At 45.3% G+C, this 26,385-nt stretch overlaps 2 protein-coding genes across 5 annotated transcripts in view; one reads left to right on the top strand and one right to left on the bottom strand.

Moving 5' to 3' along the window:
• The window catches only part of Dcaf10 (DDB1 and CUL4 associated factor 10), a 45,305-nt gene extending 39,075 nt beyond the window's left edge, over window positions 1-6,230 (top strand). For both annotated transcript variants that reach the window (XM_060379862.1, XM_060379863.1), the window contains one exon: window positions 544-6,230. In XM_060379862.1, the coding sequence (XP_060235845.1) occupies window positions 544-912 (369 nt within the window). In that variant the 3' untranslated portion in view covers window positions 913-6,230. The remainder of the gene's footprint in view (window positions 1-543) is intronic.
• A 7,046-nt stretch (window positions 6,231-13,276) lies between these two features.
• Slc25a51 (solute carrier family 25 member 51) lies at window positions 13,277-24,195 on the bottom strand. 3 transcript variants are annotated; one of them, XM_021658153.2, is made up of 4 exons: window positions 23,973-24,195; window positions 22,026-22,049; window positions 20,277-20,389; window positions 13,277-17,087 (listed from the first exon to the last, which is right to left on the bottom strand). In XM_021658153.2, the coding sequence occupies exons 3-4, from the start codon at window positions 20,283-20,285 to the stop codon at window positions 16,149-16,151; spliced, it is 948 nt and encodes a 315-aa protein (XP_021513828.1). In that variant the 5' UTR covers window positions 20,286-20,389; window positions 22,026-22,049; window positions 23,973-24,195; the 3' UTR covers window positions 13,277-16,148. The 3 variants fall into 3 exon arrangements, with proteins under 3 accessions (XP_021513828.1, XP_021513827.1, XP_021513829.1); XM_021658152.2 differs by having other exon boundaries at window positions 22,026-22,156; XM_021658154.2 differs by lacking the exon at window positions 22,026-22,049.
• Between the last annotated feature and the right edge of the window lie 2,190 nt (window positions 24,196-26,385).

The raw sequence follows: 26,385 nt of genomic DNA on the forward strand, positions 1-26,385 counted from the left end.
AACCTTAGGCTGATAACCAGGCTCAGTCCCTGCCCTCAAGGCATACCACCCTAGGCCCCTCCTCTCCACTCCTGTACCTCCCTCTCTGTTGCTTTGTCCCTGCAGTCTCTTCTTCCTCTCCTGTCTCGGTGTAGTGAGCTGGGAAGTACCCTAAAGAGCATCATCATCTCATATTATGCCTAGCTTCTTCATTCTTGCCCCATCATGTAAAAAACAAATGTTACACTGAGCTGTTCAGCTAAGCTGACACTAAATGTGATGTCTGGGGTTTAGTAAGACAGTTATCATCACTATCTCTCTAAAAGCCAGGGGAAGCCAGGCAGCAGTGGCACATGCTTTAAATCCCAGTGCTTGGGAGGCAGAGGCAGGGGGAATCTCTGAGTTCAAGGCCAAGCCTGGTCTACAGAGTGAGTGAGTTCCAGGACAGCTAGGGCTATACAGAGAAACTGAGTTTAAAAAAAAAAAAGGAAAGAAAGAAGTAATACCTCTGTAGTACCATTTGGGAATCTGTGACCTCAGTTTGTCTCCTTTCTCCTCCTCCAGTGGACTTGTGTCTATGAATTCCAAGAAGGCGCTCCAGTGCGACCTGTTTCACCTCGCTGTTCTCTGCGGTTGACTCATTACATCGAGGAAGCCAACGTAGGCAGGGGCTACATCAAAGAACTTTGCTTCAGCCCTGACGGACGAATGATTTCTTCCCCCCATGGCTACGGGATTCGCTTGTTGGGATTTGACAAACAGTGCAGTGAGCTTGTTGACTGTTTACCCAAAGAGGCCAGTCCCCTGCGGGTAATTCGTTCTCTGTACTCTCATAATGATGTGGTCCTGACAACAAAGTTCTCTCCAACACACTGTCAGATTGCCTCAGGGTGCCTTAGCGGACGGGTCTCTTTGTATCAGCCAAAGTTTTAGGCAAAACTCACATCAAATAAGGAACTCTTCTGGTGTTTGGCTTATAAATTACTTCAATTTAGGTGAAGTATTTTCTTTCTTATAAGTTTGGGTCAAGATCTCAATTCCAATGGGCCAGTGAACATAAACGTGGCCTGAGTACGTGACCATCCAGCATCCCGGCATCTCCATCTCCACCGTGCAGCATCGTTCTGTCAGCATTCCTTTGCTCCTGTCTGTGCCACTGGCTTGGGTTTTCCTGGTCATTTTGCATGTGGCTCTTGTTCTCTCCCCCATCCCTGTTTCTACCGTTCCTCCCTGCCTTCCTTGTTTTTTGATTTTGGTATGAATTTTGTGGACATTCTGCAGGAGTCTTGGTTGGGATGAGAAAACCCGTGGCACTAGTATTAAATAAAGCCCAGAAGTTGGATGTTGGCACACCCATTGTTGAAAAAGCTTATCTTCATTTATCAGTACACTTGGCCTTTAAAGTTGCTGTCAAATATTGAGCACAGATAATGACATTCTCATAACAGTTAGATACTTTGCAACAAAATATCTTTTTAAAGTTTCCTGTTAAAATTATACAAGTTATCTCATGTGAGATTTTGTTGTGAAATTTTAGAAAAACATTGCAACTTCTCTCTGTAATTTATTTTACTTCTATGAATTTAAAATCTCCAGCATGTGTCTTTACTTGGTATTTTGTTCCTGTCAGCAGCGTTGGAAAAGAAAAGTAATAAGCTTGGTCATTTCTGTTGTACAGAAGATTTGTTCTTAGGGTGGCACAGTATCTGGCCATAGACTGAGGAGTCTGTGATTCTTTGAATCACACAGATGATTTGTTCATAGTAATGGGGTGGGAGGGAAGTCAAGTAAAGATTTTATTGTGTTTGTTCCTTCAGCCAGGGATCGTCAGGTCAGCTCGCACTGGTAGTGAAAAGGGAGCTGTAGTCCTCTTTCAGCTGCTGTCACAGACCTGAGAGTCAGCGACCGAGTGGCACTACTGCCTTGTGTTTGGCTATGGGCAGTCTGGGAGGAAGGTGTGAGCACGAGGCTACGCCTGTCTTGAATAGACAGCGTCCTTCCAGTCTTGATTGGCACTATGTTGAGATATTGCTAGAAGCTGGAATAATTAAAGCCGTGCAATAGCCTCGTTCTCTTTGTTCACATGCCCTTTAGGCCAGTGCTTCTCTAATATTAGGATGCAGTATAATCCTTGAAGGACTTGTGAAAAAATGTAGGAGTCTGGGCCTGACCTTAGAAGACTTATTTAGGCAGGAAAAAGACAGGACTACTTAAACAGAATCTCCAATCTGTGTCTGGGTGGCCTCCAGGTCATAGTTTAAAAACACAACCTGAATTGCAGTAGATATTTCTGTATCCATTTGGTGCTTAACATAATTCCCATAAGATGTTTCAGCTATCTAAATAGTAATAATAATAAATCAATAATAGCAATTTTAGGATAGCAAATAACTTGAAGTGACACCCATTTCACTGTTGGACAAATGAAAGAAGGTACGTGATTTGTTTTGCCTAAGGTCATACAAAGTCAGTGGTAAAGCCAGGGCTTCAAGTCAATTTCATAATTCTTTGCTCAGGGCAGTTTCCTATTATATTATGCTGGCTTTTTAAAACACAAGTGATTGTGGACATTTTGTCTTTAGGTTATATTATTGTAAGAAAGATGATCATATTGTAAAAGGAAGGCATGGGAGTAGATGTTGAAAGTTTCTTCCATAGAAAAAAGTATTTTACTACTTACGGAGACATTTAAACAACCCAAATACATGAGTGAATACAACAGTTCTTTATAGTGCCCATCAAACGGCCGTTCACACACCTGTAAGAGCTGCATCTCAAAGAGAACAATGCTGGGTTGGAGAGATGGCTCAGTGGTTAAGTGCACTGTCTGCTCTTCCTAAAGGACCAGGGTTCAATTCCCGGCACCCGCAGGGCAGCTCACAACTGCCTGTAACTACAGTTCCAAGGGATCTGACACCTTCACACTGATATACATAAAATAAAAGAGAACAATGCTAGCTCCAGGACAGTCTTTAAAAATCAAGACTGTCTATCATAGATATTAGAAAAGCTGGAAATAGTGTAATTGAAAAAAACAACAAAGTACAATGAAAATTGTAGACTTGCTTGCCATAGCTTTGACTGACAAAAGTCCCCCCAGCCAAAAAAAAAAAAAAAAAGAATAGTTTGGGAGGGAAATACTATAATTAAAACCTTCACAATTTTTTTTCTAAGACAGGGTTTCTCTGTGTGTAACCTTGGCTGTCCTAGACTCACTCTGTAGAGCAGATCTCAAACTCAGGAGATCCATCTACCTCTGCCTCCCAAGTGCTAAGATTAAAGATGTGCGCCACCAGTACCTGGAAACAATTAAAAACTATTACTTATAAAGATTAAATTGAATTTAAATTATGTATAAAGATTAAATACTCAAAAGAAGATTATAGCCAGGTGAATCAGCACACACCTGTAATCCCAACACTCAGGAAGCAGAGGCAGGTGGATCTCTGTGAGTTTGAGGCTAGCCTGGTCTACAGAGTGAGTCTAGGACAGACAGCCAAGGCTACCCTGTATCAAAAAGCAAAAGATAAAACAAGATTCCATAAATTACATCAGTTTGAAAAGAGTTCTATGTCAGATGTTGTCTCAAATGTACCGAATTCAAGCAAGGGACTCTTGGGGTCACTGTTTTTGAACACCTACTATGTGTTAAAGATTGTGCCCACTTTCCTACCGGCCCTACAAAGACCTTACAGAGAAGGTAGAAATGACTTGCCTGAAGCCTCAGAGTGGGCGGTGGGCGGCAACACTGGATTCAGACCGAGGCTTGTCTGTCTATTTTACTTCAAGTCTGGACTTCCTCCTCTACCATTTTACCCCTTAGTTCATGAAGGATGAGATACACTCATCCCTCAGCTCATACAGTAGCCATGATGTAGAGAAAGTGGAGGCTAGTCAGTCAGCCTTGTGTGAAAGCAAAGCCACACATGACAACTGACAAGAGACAGGGTTTCTCTGTGTTGCCCTGGCTGTCGCTTTGTAGACCAGGCTGGCCTTGAACTCACAGAGATCCGCCTGCCTCTGCCTCCTGAGTGCCAGATTACAGGCATGTGACACCACGCCCGGCTCCTCTGACCCTTTTTTAACAACCTAAAATTCTGGTACTTTTTTACTGTTTTATTCAACAATTTTTATTATAATTGGCAGCGTATATTATAATTAATAATGGATTTATTACCGTTGGTACATCTTGGTAAAAATATCATTTTCCAGGCTAAAAGCTTCCTTCAGAGTAGTCTATTAATGGAAATGCTATATTGAATGACTTGTAGGTGTATCAAATATACAGTAGCCGCTTATTTTCAATCAGGAAATAAAGGGCTAAAGTAAGAGACTTCTACTTTTAAGTGAAAATGTGTAATTGCAGCTGGTGGGGGTCATGGCAGAGGTGGTGGGTCCTTCTAGGGAACACAACCTTAAAAGTTATGACTTGACACTTGGAGAATCTTAGAGGACTGCCGTTTCTCACACTGAAGCACGCAGCACTGTGTCCATAAGTCTCTATTACACTTGCCTTTTATTTTACTTTTTGGTGTTTTTTTTTTTTAGCACAAGGTGTTTTGTTTTGTTTGAGCCCTGGCTGTCCTGGAACTCACTTTGTAACCCAGGGTGGTCCCCAACTCAGAAATTCCACTGTCTTTACCTTCCAAATGCTAGGATCAAAGGCATGCGTCACCACACCAGGCTTCATTTGACTTTTATAAAAGCAGGAGACATGGCTTGATGACTTCCTGATGACAATCATGCTTGTTTAGTGCCCAGTGGTCAAGGGTGCCGCACTCAGTAACACCTTCTGTTGGTCATGAAGGAGTCCATATAGATGAACTTTGTTCGGACAACAAATGCATCTCTCTTAAGTGCCAAAATTTAAAATCTGTAGTTATTTTTGACGCAAGTCTCCTTAGGGATGATCGTCTACCTCCCTGCCTCCTTAAAGAGCATGCTCAGTCTATTTCACCTTATCATGATGAAGTTTCATTCATGATGTATCATTGCCAATACCCAGTGAGCTCTGATTTCTATAGAACATTTCACAGAACACAAAGGGCTATAGGAAATGTGAGGAATATCTCTGAACAAGTTAGTCCCTCAACCATGTAATTATTTGCCTCATTGTTAGCTTTTAAAGAAATGTTTCATGCCTGCAAAGTAACGTATTCTATCAATATGCCTGTTTCTAACAGGCTCCACTTTCTTCTGTACGCTCTTCAGGTTATGGGCTGTGACATGATTTCACCCGGCCCTGGTCAGCGCCTACAAAAACAACTGGGCAAGTTCTGGTTCCATGGTTTGTGTGGCAGCTCCTTTGGCTTTGCTCTATTCACCATTTAAATAATACAGCTCCTCACTAATGGTGGGCTACTTCTCAGTGGGAACCACGCAAGAGGTATACGTGTCAGGGCTGCTGCTGGGTTAACAACAGCCAAAACTGGCAGCTACAGGGGTCCTTCCTGCTGCTGAGAACAAAGGTGCAGAAGAGGAAGGCAGGAAAAGGAAAATCCAGGTAGGCCTAAGACTATGGGAGACACCATTGAATAACCATGAAAATGTACACTTGAATAGCACGTTAGAAGACAGTTTGGTTTCATTGTAGGGCAAGATTGTGCTAACATGCACATCCTATACATTACTTCAGACTATGTCCTGAGAACCGCTCCCATTCAAATGATAGTGGAAACTAGCAACAAGAGCAAAATCTCCAGTTTGCCTTTATGCTGATGTCTTGAGTTGTAAATGACCTGAGAGGTTTAATCGAAAGCCCCAAGGAGCACGTCTCATGCACGTATCTTTTGAATGTATGTATATATAAATGTCACTGTAAGTGACACCTAACCCCAGGAATAATGAAATAATGTTCAGGATTTAAATCTGGTCACAGTCTTTAAGATAGGCCCACTCTGTACTTTCCCAAGGCTCTGTCTGGCTCATAGATTTCATGGCTTTTACACAAAGAATATATATTTGAATTTTCTTTTAAATTTGACTGTGTCCTTCAACCTCCAAACTCTGCTTCTTGGGGGGCGGGGAGTGAGAGGTAAACTTTAGGTTTGTATTTTTGGCAACTTGAAATATTCTAACTAATATGCCATCAACCAGAGCACTTTCTCAGCAGGTTCTAAGGTGCTATTGGTCCTTCTGCTAGACTGTGCGCTCCTTGAGGGCAGGGCTATCTTTATTCTTGTATCCACGGTGCCTGGGATAGGATCTGACAGAGTAGTTGTTCAATAAATATCTGTTGAATGAATCACAAACCTTCACTATGTGTGGCCTCAAGTTCTCATGAAGCCAGAATGTGATGAAAAAATGATTGAGCCCCAGAGGTAGCCTCAGTTGTTTTTGTTTCATTTTTTAAATAATTAACAGGCTATCTTTATCTGGGTATTTCTTACTGATTTTGAAAACTAAATTAGGACTATTTTTCATTGAATCCCTACCATATGCCTAGTCTAGTTCTAGGTACTCAGGGTGCAGAGATAAAACTAAGGTTTCTATAGAAGCATATGAAATAGACAACAATCCAGGGCTGGCGTTACAGGGCTGTGGAGTTATAGAGGCGCCATAATTGTTTTATGCCTGTTATGAGAAGCAGCCCAACATTTTCATGTGCTCTGGGCTCACACATTAACTAGCTCTCACCTAGATGGACATGAGTTACCTCCTTTAAGATAGTCATTCAAAGATAGCTGCAGAGTGCACAATTTCATACCTTAATTGTAATCTATAATTAACGCTTCTTCCAGAAGGATTTTGGTATGTGAATGTTCATTTCAGAATAGAATAGCAAAATGGTTTTTCAGCCTTTGAGTGGATAGACAGAATTACAGATGAAAACTTCACATATCTTCATAAAATCTTCAGTTTTATTAAACTTTTTTATGTGGATATTTTACTGGATATTTTGGTATAGCTCTAATTCATAATGTAATGTTAGAAATAAATGCTACTTTCAAACATTTGACACACTTGTGTGTGATTAACATGTTTGAAAGGTTGATGGTATATATATTATATATCATATATCATACATTATCATATATTAGAGTGGCTTGAAATATTTTGCTTTCAGCACATGGGTGGGCATTTCCAGACCAGGACTGAGCAAAAGGCAGTAGTAGTATAATAAGACTTTAAAGTCAAGGTTCTGAATTTCTCCCTGTTCCAGAGGTCAGAGAAAATGATTTAACCAGGTTCGTTGCCTAGGCCTGTACTTCCAAGCACCCTAAGATGCAAAGACCACTTGAGCCAGCCTGGCGTGGTGGTGCACACCTTTGATCCCAGCAGTCAGGGAAGCAGAGACAGGCTATGAGTTCGACAGAGTGAATCCAGGACAGCCAAGGCTACACAAAGAAACCCTATCTCAAAATACAAAATAAAACAAAAAATGAAAAAGAGCACTTGAGCCTTTGCATTAAGAATCTAGGGCCAGCTTGGGTGACATAGCATGACCCCATCTCACAACTAAGGAAATAATGAATTTCATTCAATTCAGATTCATTTGCCAAACTATATGTACTGATTTAACAGACTGTAGCTCTAATTCTCACTGTTCACTTTCACTGACATTTGAAATTGCAGCTCTTGAGAGGTTGAGGCATGAGGATCACAAGTTTAAGGCTGTTCAGAGTGTTAGTGAGATTTTCAAAAGGCAAGAAATCTGCATTTTAATGCATATTAATAATATATATTAGTTTCCTATTAGTGCTGTAACCGACTCTCATAACCTTAGTGGTTTAAACCAGTACAGAGATGAAATTAGAATTCCAGGTGCAAAATGGGTTCCTATACAAAAGGCAAGCCTAAGGCAGCAGGAGGCTGCGAGAATGCTCTGTATTCTTTAGCTGTCTCTCCCCACTGTGAAGCCAATGACAGTATGTTCGCATCTTTTCTCTGATACAGGTTTTTCATAATCATGACCACATCTCCAGCATGTGTGGGAGATCATTATTCTTGCTGTGTGCTGAGTGTTAGGCTTAGTCATGTTCCAGGCTTGGTGCTTAATCTCTAGGAAGCAGGTACTGTCATCCTTCAGAATTCAAGCTTCATTTCCCTGAGTCACGTCCTGATGAGTTGTTTAGGACTGCCTTCTCATCCTAACATGCTACTTGATAACTCCTGGATTCAGTCTGTATAAGACGTTGTTACGGTTCTTCATACAGTGATAGAATTTCATTGCAGCTTTGCCGTATAATTTAAGTAAACATTTTCTAGGATCAGGACAAAAATGTGGAAAGCCCAGAATATCAGTAATTTTTCAGAATTGCACCAAGTGCTTTTCCTTAAAGACATTTTCTACTGAGAGCGAACAGTTGAAGTTAATAGTTTTAAAAGCAGAAACAGCTGTGCTTGGCTGTTGCCTCTCGGAGCTGGAAAGAAAAACCACAGTGCTATTATTCAAGGGCAGAGGGAAGTCAGTGGCTGTCTAGCATGAAGAGCGTGGGCACTGCAACTCTGGCTCTTTCCTGGTGAGCACACTGGGCACAGACAGAGTGCACGTTTGTGTTCACACCGTGGGTCATTCGTAGCTGCGGCATCTGTTTTGGAGCTGGAGAGGTGGTTCAGTTGATGAGAAACTGCGTTTCATCTCCAGCATCCACATAAAAATTCATGTGTGCTGGTCTGTGCTTGTGAATCCCAGAGCTGGAAAGACAGGGACAGACAGGTCCCTGGAGCTCACTGGCCAACCAGTCCAGCCCAAACATGGAGCCCCTGTCCCAGTGAGGGACCCTGTCTCAAAAATAGGGTGGGTGGCTTAAGAAACAATTCCTGAAGCTGGGCATGATGGTGCACATCTGTAACCCCAGCACTCAGAAGCAGAGGCAGGCAGATCTGTGCATTCAAGGCCAGCCTGGTCTACAAAGTGAGTCCAGAAGAGCCAGGGCTACACAGAGAAACCCTGTCTCAAAAAACCAAAACCAAACCAAGACCAATACCTGAGATTGACTTCTGGCTCGTATGCATGTGTGTGCACGTGCCCACACACTCCCGTGTACACACTCATCAGATTTTTAGGTTCTGAGACAAGCTCCCTATGTAGCCCAGGTTGACTTCAAACTTGTGATCCTTCTGCCTCAGCTTTCTGAGAACTGGAATTACAAGTGAGCCACCACACCTAGTTCCAACCTTGTCTTCCAAGTCTAGAGAACACTGAAAGCAGCCAGTAGCCCTGCAGGGGTCTGCGTCTGCAGTATTCCCTAACCCATGGCACACTCGGGAGGTGGCAGAACCGCTAGGCAACGGAGTCTGGGGGATGCTCATTGGGAGAGTGGTTTCAAAGGGAATTTGGGGACCCAGGCCCCTTCCCCACTCTGCTTCTTGACTGCCAGGTGACACACAACAGCACAGGTACACTGCTTCATGGGCCCCAAACAAGTCAGCAGACCATGAACTGGAACCTCCAAAACTGAGCCAAAATAAGCCTCCCCACCCTTTAAAATCTAAGTATTCTATTACATTTATTCACTGTGCGGTGGTGCGGGTAGGAGTCCGTTCTCTCCTCCTGGCATTCAGCTTCTGGACACTGAGCCCTAGCCATCCAGCTTGGCATCGCACACCTCTACCGCCTGAGCCATCTCCGCGGCCCCTTTCTACACCCTAAACTGATTAATTTCGTTCAGGAATGGGATGCTTACTCAGGTCCCAAACAGCTTTTCCTCGCTCTCGCTCACAGTTAGAAGCCTGTGCTAGAAGCTGTGTTGATGAGCTCTGACTTTATCCTCAACACCGCAATTCTCACTTTGAGGAGGCTTCGTGCTCTCCAGCGCCCCCCTCCCCGGACAATGGGATCCTTCCGAATAGTGAGCTCGCCTAGCGGCGTTCTCCTCCTAGTCCCTCCAAAGCAGAGAGAGCTGATGTGCACTAGAATCGGGAGCAAGAGTGAAGCCACAGGACTTAGTCCACACCTGCTTATCGGCCTTCGCCTGCCTGAAAGCCCCGCCCCCGCCCCTCCTATCTATCCAGTTTGCTGCTGCTACTGCAGGTCTGACTACCACAGTTTGAGAAACACGTAAACATTTAGGATCTGTGTGTGTGTGTGTGTGTGTGGATTTCTGCATAAAGTCGAACAGAAAACAACTTTAAATATTTTTTGTGTAAGTTTTCTTATTGTGTGTGTGTTTGGAGAGGTCAGAGGACAGCTTTCAAGGAGTCATTTTTCTCTTTCCTCCTGTCTAGGGCTTTATGGCAGTAACGAAACACCATGATCTAAGCAACTTTAACAAGGGAAAACACTTGATTGGGGCGGCCTCACAGTTTCAGGCTCAGTCCGTTAGCATCATGGTGGGAGGCATGGCAGTGTACAGGCAGACATACATGGTGCTGGAGAGGCCAAAACAGCCGAGAGGAAACCGGCTTCCCCCGACTGGGCGGGGCCTGAGCATAAGACCTCAAAGCCACTTCTCAGGGACACGCTTCCTCCAACAAGGCCACACCTTCCAATAGTGCCAAATGGGGCCGAATTTGAAAGCACACCACCTTTACGTGGGCTCCAGGGTGGTCAGGCCGGCTGAGCCACTATCGCTGGCCCCAGAAGACAACTCTGGGATTGACAGTATGGACAGACAACAATGTTTTCCATCAGCTTTATAGTCCCAGGATAGCAGCTCAGCACTCCTCCAGCCGGAGCTGAGGTTTCTCAGTTTAACATCTACTTCACTGAGCCGTTAGGCCGAGATCACCTTTCGAGGTACAGACTTAGTGCTGTGCGGCTTTTCTAAATTAGGGGAGCTGCTGTTAAAAGCATTCTCATAGGAGCTGTAAGTAGCTGCCCCTGCTGTTGCCAGTAACAAAGAAAGAGAGAACAGAAAAAGAGCTAATTCAAAACATTTGTTAAGGGCTTAAGTAGAGAGCCTGCTTAGCAGCCTGGAGACAGAGTTTGATCCCCAGCCTTGGAAAACAAAATTATTCAGACACAGACACAGACACACACACACAGACACACACACACACACACAACAAATCTCCTTGGAAGCCATTTTTACATTATGATACACTGCTGTGGTTGCATTAACTAGTAAGCCCTCCTCAATAAAACATTGGTTTTTGTAAGGATAAAATGAAAGATCCAAATCTCATTGTGAACAGAATGCTTTTCAAACATTAAATAAATACTAGGTAACAAGGGCAAAAAATACAAAATGTCAGCTCTTATGAACACATCGCATTCTTTTAAAAAATAATTTAATTTTATTTTATGTCCATTAGTGTCAGATCCCTTGGAATTGGGGTTACCGACAGCTGTGAGTTGCCATGTGGATGCTGGGAATTGAACCTGGGTCTTTGAGAAGAGCAGATATTGCTCTTAAACACTGAGCCATCTCTCCAGCCCCCATTGTATTTATTCATTGAGGGACTGGAAAGATGGCTCAGAAGTGAAGAACACTGGCTGCTTTTCCAGAGGACCAGAATTCAATTCCCAACCCCATACTGCAGCTCACAACTGTCTGCATGTCCAGTTCCAGGAGGGGTCTCACAGCCTCTTCTGGCCTCTGCTGAAACTGAATGCATGCAGAGCCAAACATCCATACACATAAAAATCAAAACAAATCAAAATGTATATTTAATTGAAGGAGCTCCTAGTCTGTCTTAAAAATTACAGTTCCTGACGGGAAAACAACAGCTTATCGTAGTGCCGGAAGTGGGCAGACCCTCATCCTGTGGCATTTTCAGAGAGAATTAATTGAAAGTGCACCTCTGAGGAGCACCATGGTGGTGGTAGAGTGCCTGCTTTGCATGCAGAGTCCTGAATTCGATCCCGAACCAAACACACAGAATGAAGCAAACAACTGTCATAATCTAAGGCGAGCGCTCTGGGCTTTAGGGTGGGGTGCACTTGGGCTTATCAGTAGAAGTTCTAGCATTCCCACCGCTCCTACTGAACATGCATCAGTGTGATTGATTTTTTTAAAGATTAATTTATACAGTATCCTGGCTGCCTGCAGGCCTGCACACCAGAAAAGGGCACGAGATCTCATTATAGATGGTTGTGAGCCACAATGTGAATTGAACTCAGGACCTTTGGAAGAGCAGTCAGTGCTCTTAAACTCTGAGCCATCTCTCCAGCCCCAAGACTGATTTCTTTTACCCCCAAAGAGGATGCACACACTGAATTCAGTCTAGGAGGCAGCGGTCAATAGAGGTTTCCATTTTCCTTCAGAATTTAGTAAGCAGCTAATGTTCTAAGTTAAGGGCAGACTCTCAATGCTCAGAATTCTTTGCCCTAAAAAGGCAGTTTTACAGTATCAGGCAGGTATATGGAAAATTCCTCAACAAAATAAAAAATTAAAATGCTAGAATTCCAGCCAACCCTTCCGGGACCTCAGCTTTTTCCAGAAACAGGGAGTAACTTAAAATTGGATGTTTGCTTCCTGTTTGCTGGGATAAAACACTGACCAAATGTTTGGTCTCACTGACCTGAGAGAAGAAAGCTTACTTCAGCTCACTGTCCACTACGAAGAGAATGCAAGGCAGGAGCTCCAGCCTGGAATGGAACACAGGAAAGACGCGGCTAAGGGCTTGTTTCCAGGCACAGGCTGCTCCCTTTCTTACGTAGCCCAGGCCCACTTGGCACCACCCACAGAGGGCTGGACCCTCCTAGATCAATTAGCAATCAAGAAAGCATCCCAGCTGGCAGAGGCAGAGGGATTTCTGTGAGTTCCAAGCAAATGTGATCTACACAGCGAGTTCCAGGCCAGCTGAGGCTACACTGTGAGACCCCATTTTACAAAATTGAAAAAAGGATTGCGCCTATTGACACGTCCACAGCCAGCGTGTGGTGGCAGCAATTCCTCAGTGGACACCATATATCCAGACCATTTGTCCCTGGGAGCTGATTTAGAGGGGAGCCATTACAGCAGAAATGACTGACAAACTGAATCACACTGGGGGAAGTGTGTTGCGGTGGAGGAAATCATTGAAGAAGCAAAATAGTTTGCAGTAAAGGGTAGGCCAAACCTGCTCAACAAGATGTGAGCCTCGCTGAGCCTTCAGGTGAGTTATCACCGGAGGCCGGGAGGCTGATTACCACACCCCGCCAAGTGCTGGTGGAAGAGGCCCCGGCCACGACACACCGCGCTGTATCCCAGCTCCCCAGGAGTTCATGGGAACACTGAACAGATTGACTCAGACTCAGTCACAACTCAAAAGAGCACCCAAAACTTTGTGTTGAACCACTTTTAATAATGAAAAGAAATATATGTAGACCCTTTCTCACCGATCTGGCAAGCAAAGAAGAGCATCAAATGTATACAAAGAGCATTAAAAAAAAAAAAAAAAAAAACACTTTAAATCTAGAGAGAACATATTCTTGTTTTTGATAGGCTTTTATTTGTATATGAGAAAAAAAAATACATTTGACATAGAGAAACCAAGTATGAGAGCCTTAGTGCCAACAGTCTGGCCCTCAGCTTATGGCTGCAACCCACGCCCACGCTGCACGGACCTCCTTCAAACAAGGGTTCATTTGGTGTTGTCCACTCACACAAGGCCAGCTCTCCGAACCTTACAAGTTTATCTACATTGTAATTGAGCTTAGGAATTTCGGGTACCCAGATGTACCTATTTATGTACAATTCTGCTTTATTGCACAGGGTCACAACATATAGCACGTGATTATATAACCAACCACAAGAGAAATGTTGATAGGCACGAGCATCTGTCTCTAGCCACAAAGAAAAGAAGACACTAGTGTGCCGCCATGCAAAGGCTGTGTTGGCCCTGTGCGGCCCTGAGGGCTCACAGCACTGAAATGTGGTAAATGCAAAACTCGTGTTTCTGAGGGCACAAGTGTTCTGTGCTCAGGAGCCACCCGTGCCACACGCGTCACAGAAAGGCCACTTTAAAGCTTTTCAGAGAGTTCTTTAGTCTTTTCAGGTTTAACAAATATTACCGCACTAGTTAGAATCTATTAATTACATTCTGACATAAAAGTTCAGATAGAGTGGGTTACAAGTTCTGAAGTGTTTGTTTTGTTTTTTTTTTGTCAAAGTTAAATTTATAGGAGACAAAAAGCCATCTCTGTAATACGCTGCAGTTTAGGCTTCAAGAGCTCTAAGAGTGACAAAAATGTTTAAAAGTTAAAAATCATTAAAAAGTTTAGTAATTGTTTGAAAATGCCACATAATCAAGACAGCAAAAGCCAAATCACTGCCCTCCCAATCCTCATGTAGCTCACAGGAGTGCGTTACAGCTGAATCATGGAGTGTAAAGAAAACGATCCCTGCAGGCCGGTGCAGCTCAGGCCCAGGGCCAGGGTGTAATCCCTGCTAACTCACCTTCCTGCGCTGCACCTGACAGGCCCCGGTGCTCAATGCTGCGCGGAAACACGGGGGTCGGGAAGCACGGTGCCATTGGTGAGAGTTCGCTCGCTTCAGACTCTATCTGGGTCAAACTCGTCTGCTTAGTCCTCACATCTCCCTTAACGTCCACACTGGGCTGCACAAAATCTTCCGGCAGCGTTCTTCAAAGCCCTCCCTGCCACCTGAATTCACCAGCTCTCACCCTTTCCAGCTGGAGGGCGCTGACCTAGCCAGCCTCAGGGTAGTTAGAGGTAAACAGCTGTTTTGGATTCTCTTCCCCAGAAACTTCTCACAAACTGCAGTTGAGGGTCTAATTTCAGTCTGTAGGTCTATGCGCTTACTTGCATGCAATTACCCACATGAGAAATTGTTAGTAAGAAACCTATCTTTAAAGACTGGGGGTGCCCAGTATGGCAGCTTACACCTTCAATCCCTTTAACTCAGAGCCAGGTAGATCTCTGGGAGTTCAAGACCAGCCTGGGCTACATGCTAAGATCCTGTCTCAAAAAAACAAACAAACACAAAACTGGGAGGCTGGAGTGTAGCTCAGTGGAAGAGCACTTGCCCAGCATGGCAAGGCCCTGGGGTCAATCCCTAGCACCATTAAAAAAAAAGAAAGAAACTGACTTTCTCCTATCAAATCCCAGGAAGCAAGCTTAACTCGCTAGTGCGACAGACCGCTGTCTCAAGGTTCCTAAGCTACTTCTCCAGACTGGATGTTACTTCATTTCCACGGTGAGTTGTGTTCCATGACTCAGAGACTAGCTCTACGATTCCTTGGCCCTGTGCTTAGCAGCTGAAGCCTACCTGAGCTGGTCAGGTGCTGTTCCTCAGAGCAGACCCTCTTAAATGGCACAGTGCTACACTGGGCTCCCAGAATGTCAACCCTGAAGCCTCTCTTTCCAGAGAAAAAAGGGGGGTGAGCACTGGGAAGACCATCCTCCGCTCCTCAGCTCACTCTGCGGCACTGAGAAGCCAGGGAAGGAGAAAACCTGGGATGGTATTAACAGACTCCCAAAGTGAACTTTATGGAAGTGTTTATTTTTAAAGTCTACTATCGCAGGACAGGACAGACAGTCACTACTCACAAGGCCAGCGTCCCCACTGGTGAGCTCTGCTGGCACCAGAAGCACGAAGAACAAGTGTGACCTTGCAGTGAACAGCTTACCACGACGGGGCGCACAGCCCAAGTCTCCTAGGTCACCCTATCATTTGGCAATGAATTCCGTAAAGACAGCACAAGCACGTTGTGGAAGGGCTTAAAGTCACATTCAGAATTAAACAGAAAATGTCCAAAGCTAAACAGCAAAATGAAGCATTCATTAGCTGCTCAGCTCTATCACATCTGAAAAGAAAGTTTGGATAATGACTATTTGAACAGCACTTAGTTTCAAAGCTAACCCCAACAATTCATCACGGAGCTATGGCCATGACACCGACTGTCTTCTCTGCAGTGCGTGGGTTTGGTGAAGATGACCCTCCTCAGAGCAAAGAGGCGATACATGAGGTGAGAAAGTGAGCCTGAGGAGCCCTGGGCCAGGAGCACGTGCTCTGGCTGCTGGTGCCGCTGTTTCCTACAGAAGGCCCAGCAACCCCTTCCGGGAGGAAAGGAAATCTATCTTGGCTGACAGCTGCCCTGAAAAGGTCATCAGATATAGGCTAGTTACCAGGCAACAGCCTAAAGCTCTTGAGTAATGAGCAAACCAACGCCCTGACATCTGCCCATTGAAACCTTTTATTCTGTTTTTGTCAGTACTTTGTAAATTATGGCCTGGACTTAATGACACCAACCTGTAGTAAAGCCAATTAGGAACAAAGCCAAATTGCATTCTCCTTGGGTCTAGTTAGTTGAGAATAACACTTCATGTAGTGACCTTATCACACAATCTTTAACAAGAACTCATAAGTTGCATTGATTATTCCCCAGGAGATAAGAGAGCGATGGTAATTCAGATGGGCGCCTCTGAAAAGATTGCTCAGCTTCCTGTCCCGCTCTAGCCAGATTGTCTTGAAAACCATGGGGAGAGACTGGAATGGCCCGCCGATCTGAGACTGGATTCGAGCCTTCACGACGTTGATGGGGAAGCTTAGGAAGCCCAGCATGGCCCCGAGCACACCTCCGCAGATGAAGTCGTTGACCAGATGTGCACTGTAAGAAGTGGCAGTAGGCAGGTGCTCCTTAATGGGCCCTCGGAGGCCGAAAAAGAGGACATTGCCGAAGCCATTGCGGAAAAGGATGGGCACCAAGCCTCGGTAGTACTCTGCAATCCCATAGCTTCTGAGGGCCCGGAAGGCCTGGTAAGTGTTTGTGAACTTGTCGTGGTGCTTGTGGTCCTGCAGCAAAGTCTGAACCCTTTCGAACGGAGTGAAGATGGCTTCTGTTGTGCCCGCGAGCAGCGCTGCCACGCTTCTGGTGGCAAACTCCGGGGCACTGCTCACGTGCTTGCGGAGCAGGCGCGACAGGTCCTCGTACAGACCGAACATAAGCGCCAGCGTGGTGGTCTTCTGCATCAGTGGGGGGAGGATTCCGCGGTACAAGTTTCGAAACCCATCCCTCTTCAACTGGAGTATGGCATCCCGGGTTTTGATGCCATACAGCTGCTGCCGAAAGAGGATCTTCTGAAGAGGGTATGTGATGGCCACGTTGTTGAAAGCTGCGCAGCAGCCGCAAAAGTAATGCTTTATGTCACCTATGTCCGCAATGTGAGTTGACAAATCCTGGTTTGAAGAGGTCAACATTGGGGGCCTTTTCTCATGTGCTTCTGAGTCCATCATGGTGCCTGTGGTCTGTCTTCTTTGGGAAAGACTTTTTTTAACCTATAGATAACCAATGACAAAGGTGTCACAGAGAGTGAAACACGTGATCTTTGCCCAGTACCGGACTCTACATTTCCCCTTAAAACTCAATTGGCAATACTGTATTTTTTAATACTGTATTTTTAAATTAAAACAACAACAAGTTTTATTAATTGTCTACATTAATGAGGTTCAGCTGCTGAGCTGTTTTCTAGCTAGGAATACAGTATACCAAGTCAGCTGTTTGTTTTCTGTGGGGTTTTGTTGCTGTTGCTATTGTTGTTTTGAGACAGTCTAGCTATATATACAGCCCAGGTTAGCCTTCAACTCACAATCTTGAGTTCTAGAATTACAGGCTTTAGAACAATTTCAGGGGGCCTGGAGAATAATCAAAGGTTAAGAGGACTGGCTGCTCTTCCAGAGATCCTGGGTTCAATTCCCAGCACCCACACGGCAGCTCACAACTGTCTGTGGCTCCAGTTCCAGGAGATCTGGCACCTTCACTGATATACATGCAGGCAAAAGACCAATGCACATAAAATAAGAATAAGCACAACAATTTCAGAGGAGTCCTGGGTCTTCCCTTTCTCAACTCTGTGTTTATGTGAGACTGGCTATTCTGCAATCACTTCCACCCAAACAACCGCTACAACGGACTGAAGAAACAAACAGAAGGTGCCACCTATGTGTTAGCCAGACAGGAAGGAAGTATGGAAAACCATAAAACACATGGAAGACACAGAATATCCAAGAGCTATTTTTCATAAAAATATGATATTAACAGGTCAGAAGTTCATCATTGCTTTGTTAACAGAAATTACTATTTCAAATTTGTTTTAATCCCTAAAACCTTGAATGTCAACCCATATAAACAAAAGCTTTCTGAGGTTCATGATAATTCTTAAGGAACTTTATAGCGGAACTTTATAGCATCTTGAAGCAAAGGCTGCTAAGATCACAGACCTGTGGTTCCTAAACACTGGCTAGTCTATAGAATGGTATAGCTTCATCACCCTACCAAAACAAGACTCACACTTCTCCAGTGAGCTACCAGATTCAGAAGCCTGTATGTATTTCCAGCCTTGGAGAAGCAGAGGCTGGAGGATCAGTGCAAGTTAAAAGGTCAGCCTACAGTCTACACAGCCAAGTTCCAGGCTAATTAAGGGCTTCAAGTGAGACCCTGTTTCAAAAGAAAAAAGAAACAGGACAAATACTCCCAGGAGATACAACAGCAAATTATGCCATGCTTTCCACTTGTATTCATATTTATCTAATGCCTGTAAACTTGGCCTTCTGCTAAGCACCGGATCCTCAAAGACAAAGCCACAGCCTAGCCAGACCCTCTGCTAAGTAGGCAAGCCTGTAACCGTGTGTTAACCGTGGGCACAACTGCATATTCTAGGACGTGAAGGCTTAGGGGAGAATGAGGTTAAGCTATAATATGCTCTATTTCTTCATGAATTTAATTCTTCAAACTATAAAGTTATTCTTCTAGTTTTATATGTGAAAACGATCCTCACTGTTCAAGACACAACTAGTAACCAGCAGCTGGCCTGGTGGCACACACCTTTAATCCCAGCACTCGGGAGGCAAAAACAGGCTGATCTCTGAGTTCAAGGCCAGCCTGGTCTATAGAGTGAGTTCCAGGACAGCCAGGGCTACACAGAGAAACCCTGTCTGGGAAAAAAAAAAAAAAAAAAAAAAGACTATATGCAAAATAGTCAACAGGCACAAAAATGATGGTCAGTTTTACAAACCATGAGAGAAACACAAGTCAAATTATCACTTTCTACCTCTTTGAATGTCTATTATCAAAAACAATAGCCAGACAAGGTAGCACACGCCTGTAATCCCAGAATTCAGGGAGGCAGAGGCAGGTGATCTCTGTGATTTTGAGGCTAGCCTCGACTACAAAGAAATCCATGATAGCTATAACAAAAACAAACACACAAAAACCCCAAACAAACAACAAGAACCTAGGTGGCCAGGGAGATGCCTAGCAGGTAAAACCTTTTGTCTACAAGCCTGAGGACAGGAGTGTGATACCTGGAACCCAATAAAGAGCTGGAGGCAGAGACAAAAGAATCTGCCAGAGCAGAAATTCTCAACTTTCCCAATTCCTCATGTTGTGGTGACCCCAACCATAACATTATTTTCATTGCTGCTGTTGTGAATTGTAAATATCTAGTATGCAGGATATGTGATATTCGACTCCTGTGAAAAGGTGGTTCTACCCTCAAAAGGGTCGAGAACCACGTGTTGAGAACCACTGTTACACAAGTTCACAAGACAGGTAGCTAGAAATAGTGCTGAAACAATACAGAATACGCCGAAGAAACAAGATGGAGGTCTTCCCGGAAGTTGTCCTCTGCCCTCCACAGGGACAGCATGGCACCTGTGTGCACACACATATAAACACACTTTTAAAAAGTCAAACTGGGGCTAGAGAGGTGGCTCAGAGGTTAAGAGCACTGGGCGTTCTTCCAAAGGTCCTGAGTTTAATTCTCAGCAACCACATGGTGGTTCACAACCATCTGCAATGAGATCCCGTGCCCTCTTCTGGTGGACCATGTGGCTCCTGGAAGCTGCAGCTCGCTGCTGCGACCTTGCACAGCGCCACTCACATCACTTATAAGGTGCAGTTCCTACTAAACACATACTACTTCTGCACCATGAAAAAGTCGAGATGGGGCTGATGAAGCCACTCAGCCTGCACAGAAGGGAAAGCCAGGGGACTGCAAATAGAGCTGCTGCAAGTAAAAGGTGGCTCCTCTATCCTCCGAGCAGGGAGATGACCCTGGCTATGGTCACATATCCTTTTACCTAAGTAACATTTGCCAGTATGTTTGGCCTTTGGTGCAAGCTAAGCTAGGACTCTGCCGCTAAGCCACACTCCCAGCCTCTGCTTGCTAGCAGTCTACTCTCCACTTCCCAGCACTGTTCCCAAGAGACCCCAGTTCCTGATTTTCACATCAAGTTGAAGTGATCCCTGGCTGTGTGAGAGCAAAGCTGTTTATCTCTTTCCTTACACCGTGGGACAGCTTAAATGCTACCCATTGTTTGGCCCTTTATTTTTATTTGTTGGGGGGTTGGTGTTTCCTATGTAACCCTGGCTGGCCTTGGACTCACAGATCTGACTGCCCCTGCCTCCTGGTATGCCACCATCACCTGGCTTTAGCACTTGTTCCTTGAACATTTACAAGAGTTTACCTGTGACATTAGCTGAGCCTGGGCGCAGAGGATGACAGCTTTCTGCTAACTTTCCCAATGGTTTCCATCATCAGCCTCCTCCCTTCTGAAGTCAATTCTGACAACAGCATTTCCTTAAAACAAACAAACAAAAAAGGTTTAGTTCCTATATTCTTGTTCTTGAAAGATGTCTGTATGTATCTGCTCCCTTTTTAAGCAAAGTAGCCAGTTGTTTAATGTACCTCTACGTCCCAAAAGAACCAGCTTTTCAATGATTTCCAAAACCCTTATCCACTTCCCCCAAATTTCAACAGTATCTAATGTAATTGCAAGCCTCTATAGAATATTTAAGAGATTATTATGTTCTTCCTTTTTTTTTTTTTTTTTTTAAAGTATCTGTGGATATGCACATATGAGCACAGAAGCTTGCAGAGGTATCAAGGCCCCTGATAGTTACAGATGGTTGTGAGCAACCTGATGTGGGTGCTGGGAGTGAAAATCAGAACCTCTGGAAGAGCAGGATATGCTCTTAACCTAAGAGGCACCTCTCCAACCCCTTCCCCTTTAACATACTGAGGTTTGTAAGAATACAATGACTAAAACTAATGTTCTATAGGCCAGATACTGTGCTTGTTAATGATTAACTGTTCAGTCTTCTACGCCCATGCTTTTTACTGCTCAGCTGATAAGCAGGAGGTAAAAACTTTTTAGTTTGAGACCAGGTCTTACTTTTAAAGCTCCGCCCAGGCTGATCACAAACCTATAATGCTCCTGCTTTAGCCTCTAAATGTTGTAACTATAGGTACTATCAGGCCTGTCTAAAAACTGTCTGTGTTTGTTTATTTGTTTGTTGTTGTTTTGAGACAAGGCTTCTCTGTGTAGCCTTGGCTGTCCTGGAACTCTACATAGACCAGGCTGGCCTCCAACTCAGAAATCCACCTCCCTCTGCCTCCCGAGTGCTTAAATGTGTGGGCCACCACCCAGCTAAAAAGTCTTAGTAGTACTACATTTGACAATACTGAGCTGATGTGGTGGCACACGCCTGTGTTCCCAGCACTCAGAGTCAGATCTCTTGAGTTCCAGGCCAGCCTGGTCTGTGAGAGTCCAGGACAGCCAAGGCTACAGAGAAACCATGTCTGGGGGGGGGAAGGGGAGGGAGAGGGGGAGAGGGGGGAGAGAGAGAGAGAGAGAGAGAGAGAATATAAGACTGACTAATGTTTGTCAATCTTAGATTAAGTAAGATTTTAAAAACTATAACCTGGCATGGAAATGCCTGATACATAATGTCTTGCTCTATTTTAGTCACAGTTAATGCTAAAATCAAAAATCCCTAGGTGTGATTGCCTAGGCCTTTAATCTCAGCACTCAGAGGCCAGCCTGGTATATATATTAAGTTCTAGGACAGCTAGGACTACACAGCTGACCCTTCCAAAAAACAAAAACCAAAAAAAACCTCAAAACAACAAAAACATTTAATGTACACAATCACACAACATTGTAACAATTTACAAATTCAAAGACTATCTCAGTTTTATACTGTGAATACTTTATTTTCAGGGTCTCAAAATCTAGCAAAGGCTGGCCTAGAGTTTAGTATATTCCAGAGGCTGGTAAGCATTCGCCAGCACGCCTAGTTAACAATATAAAAATGTCTACAGTCACCATCTAGCAGCTGTTTACAACTGCAGTCTTGGACAAGCTCAAATTATTTGTGTGCTTCAACAATAAAAATTTTGTTCAGCTCTGGGGACGTGCAGCAAGAACACTTACCTGTTTCGCGTTCCATCCTCAACACTGCAAAACAAACAAAGGGCACATTTACTCTTCACTTTTGCAGAACTGGTCCTTCGTTACTTAGCAAACTTTTGCGAATTAGAGTTGCTGCGTTCAGTGTGCTGTGGCTGCAATAATGGGCCTTGTTAATAAGCACACCGGCAAACGACCTGTGTAGCCAGTTAGTTACGGATTTCTCAACAAACTACCATAAGCAATTTTAAGAATGTTGATCATTTAGGTTATTAGATAGTAAAAGTCCTACACAGAAAAAAAAGTATTTTCTTTCTTTCTTTCTTTCTTTCTTTCTTTCTTTCTTTTTTTTTTGAGACAGGGTTTCTCTGTGTAGCCCTGGCTGTCCTGGCGCTTGCTCAGTAGACCAGGCTGGCCTCGAACTCAGAGATAGAGGCTGGGTGTGCACCACCATGTTCCGCCCACTAGGGAGGTAGGACTAGCTTGTTCTAGGTGGTGAGCCTAGCCTTCAGCAGCTGAGCCATTGCTCCGGCCCATGACCAGGGTCTTACTTCATCCACGGAAGAAAAGACAGTTGGGTTAAGAGTTCAGAGAATATCCCTGGAGAGAGCAAGACAGCTCAAGGAAAGGAGCTTGCTGCCAAACCTGATGACCTGAGTTTAATTTTAACATGGTGGAGATTCTAGAAAGTTGTCCTCTGACCTACCACAAATGTTTTTTTTGTTGTTGTTTTGTTTTTTTAATTTAAAACATGGAATGTTTGATCACTAGTGCTCTGAACCCTGACTAAAGCCTGCTAAACCGGTTTCTACCTAAATTTCTATGAATGATAACCCTTTGCAATTATTTATTTATTGAATAATTAGCTTATATACCAGACACCGCACTAGTTTGCTCTCAGGCACTTAACGTATCACAAGGGAGCAAAATCGATTTTGATCCAACAAGAGTCAAACTTGTGTGATGTGAGAAACCATGTAAATTCTAAATACTCGACCTAACTTGTGGCCCACAGGGATATTCAAACCCCAGGTCTGACCTTAGTACAAAGGTCTCTGTCCAAAAAACAGGGCAGAGGGCGACTGTAATTCTCAAAGGATGTGAATTCCCCCTAGTCAGCAGGTCTGAGTCAGCATTCAAAACCAAGGTTAGCCAGGGTTCAAGTACTAGTTACAGCACAATTCTGCCACTGCAAACACAAAACAACATCTGTGACGAAAAACCACTCTCTTAGCTTCTTTCTATCTGTCAGAGGAGACCAGAGTCAATTCTTGTCCTAAGTGTCATGTCGATAAGAGTGACTCTGGCTTGTTTCTGGTGTGCCCTCGCCCCAAGTCTACGAGTCCTTTCAAAGCAAAGGCACACCGGAGGTCCATTTTGGCATGATCACTCCACATACAGCTCAGTATTCCGTGCAATAGACAACAGGTAAAAGCAGGCAGACAAAACGAAGGTGAGCACTAAGACCAGCTGGGTAGCCTGTAGGGGCCAAGACAAAGGTTAAGCTAAAAGGCGTAAACATGGCTGAGGCGCTGTCACCCTCAACCTAAACTTGATACAACAATCCACACAGAATGGAAAAACTGACGCCCGCCCACCCGCCCAGCTCGGTTCGACTGTTTACTGTGCACGGAAACATGGTGTCTGAGAACGAGCATTCTCCAGGCTTCCACTGGCCCACTCCGTGAGGACCGGGAGACGCCGGGCAGAACGGCCAGCAACGCGGGGAGCCACGGGCCGCCCCGATCCCGCGGGGCACAGACAAGCGCTGACCCCTTCCCGGGCCTGCGCCTCCCGCCCGAGCGCGCCGCAGCACCGCAGGCCCCTCGGCCGCAGCCGGCGGGTCCCGGCCTCGCCGCGCGCTGCGCCCGGAGCCCGCCGGGCCGCCAGTCCCCGGCCTCGCTTCTCCCTTCTCCCTCGCCAGCAGCCAGGGCACCCAGGCCGCCGCTCCCCACCCCTCCCAGGACTCACCCACGGCCGCGGGCGCCCGCCCGCAGCACGGCCGGCGAGCGAGCCCGCGCCCGCGCAGGCGCACGCAGAGCCAAGCCCAGGCAGGGGCGGGGCGAGGCGGTGTCGGACCACGTGACCAGGGCGCCGCCCTGCTCGGGGTCCCGGGCTGGCTGGGGTGGTCCCGCGCTGCGTCGGGCCCGGTTTTGACTCTCGTCCCACCTTCTGCCAAGCTGTAGGATGTCTGCGGTCCCCAGGCTTTAAGCTGGGGTTGTACGGTGGCCTCACTGTGCCATAAAACAGCCAGCGCGCCCTCTAGCGTGGCGGCCCATCGCGTTCCGTAGACAGCGCATGCGTGAAGGCTCGACCTGGTCTGGTTCGGAGTTCTCAAAGCTCGGTGGCGAGCTCTTTGTCACCGCCCTTCACAGGGCACCTGGGTGTGCATGGCGTCATACATAACAACTAGCCGGGTCTTTTCCTTAGAAGCTCACACAGTTTGTGGGGTCCGGGGAGGAGCACTGGGCCGTGGGTTAGGAGATCCAGGTGGGAATTTTAGCCCTGGCACTTGGTTGACTTTGGGCAAGTTACTCTCTCCCGTGAGTGCGTTCCTCGGTGTTGTGACTTTCGAAGTATGGTTCTGATTTGCACAGCGCTGCAGGCGACAAATACGAGTTCACGGAACGGACGAGGCCAGGCCGCGTCGGGAGGCTCCTCTCAGCAGACTCGTGAATGTGTGAGTGCCACTTAGGACTGGGGTTATCCTTCCGTTATGGACCGTGTCCAAGTGGGTGACCCAGCCTGTCCAGCGTTTGCCTGCTTCTGGTGTCGGAGGCCACGCCTCCCCGCGGCTGCAAACTGGCACGTCAATCCTAGTGTTGCAAAGCATCCTTATGCAAAGTTCACCTATAGAACTGTTCACGTTTCTAAGAGGAAAAAAATAAGAAAAATAAAAAACACTTTCTAGATTTGCTTTAATGTTAGTGCATTGAATAGGTGCCCAGGGAGGCCAGAATTGAGGGCTTCAGGCTCCCTGTGTCCCATGTGGGTGCCGGACTCAGGTCCTCTACAAGAGCAGTGTATGTTCTTAACCACTGAGCGACCTCTCCAGCACCCAACCCTCAATCCTTTTGTTTTGTTTTGGAGACAGGGTTTCTCTGTGTAGCCTCGGCTGAGAGTAATCTGTAGACCAGGTGAGAGACCAAAGAATTAAAAATCAGTGGGTATTGTTTTAAAGTCAAAAAGTCACGAGACCTGGATCTGGCATAGCTCAAACGGACCCCAGATGAGTTTTTCCCTTGGTCTTGGGATTCCTCACTTTTCCCATTTAACAGACAATTTTTAACTTCTGTCTCTAGTCTGAATTTGTCTCAGCAGATTTTCATCTGGCTGACAGATGTTTCGGGGATCAGCTATGGACTATAAGCTGAAATCTGGACTTGCTGGAAGCTGAAGTAAAGCAGTCCAGCCGAAGTGATGGCTCCATGTCTCTTCAACTGGACCGATAATTAGATAGTGCCACATTGCCAAGTCGTTGACTGGCATTTCAGCCTTCCTAGCCCCTGATGCCAATGGTTCTATTGTCAGAACTAAAGCAACTTCAGAAGAAGAGACCTCTGCCCCAAATCCCACCTAACAGGCTGAAATGCTAAGTCAAAAAGGGGCTCGCTGACATTAGCTATTATCTTGGGGACCTGCTTAGCTGGAGTAGGAACTGGTATTGCAGCAACTGAACAAAAAGCCTGGAGAGACCCTAGAGAGAAAAGATTCCAGAGGGTGGTTTAAATCCTGGTATAATAGTTCTCCTTGGCTTACTACCCTTATATCCACCCTGAAGGGACCCCTACTCATTTTGACTTTTACCTTTGGGCCTTGTATTTTAAGTCACTTGATGGCTTTCGTGAAGGAATGATTGAGAACAATACAGTTAATGGTACTCAGATCCCAATGTGGACAGGTAAATCTGTAGGATACCAGGGGTCATATCTGGAAGACCCAAGATTGGGTCTTCAAATGATCATAGGAAAGGGGGAATGAGAGACCAAAAGATTAAAAATCAGTGGGTGTTGTTTTAAAGTTTAAAAGCACAAGCCTGAATGAAGGCCAAGCAGGAGGAGATATGTCCAGGAAGAACTAGCCTTATTGTATTCTTTTCCTGCCCACTGGAGGTACAGTTGCTAGGAAACTGGCCCCTATCCTCTAGAGCAGTCAAAAAAGGGAAATTAGACCATTAATGGTTTGGGGGCCTTCCTATAGCCAATCAGTTCAAAATGTAACATCCCCTTTACTGTTTTGATCAATAGATGCTTACCAGGCAGGAATCCCCCTGCTTTGGGCATGATGGGAGGGACCGGACTCTTTAAATCACCCAACTAACTCATCCAGCCCGGATGAGGTTCCGGGCTCTCACTGCTTCGGGGGTGAGAGTGTATGAGCCCAA

This window comes from Meriones unguiculatus, chromosome 3 (genome assembly GCF_030254825.1).
Source record: "Meriones unguiculatus strain TT.TT164.6M chromosome 3, Bangor_MerUng_6.1, whole genome shotgun sequence".
Lineage (NCBI taxonomy): Eukaryota > Metazoa > Chordata > Mammalia > Rodentia > Muridae > Meriones > Meriones unguiculatus.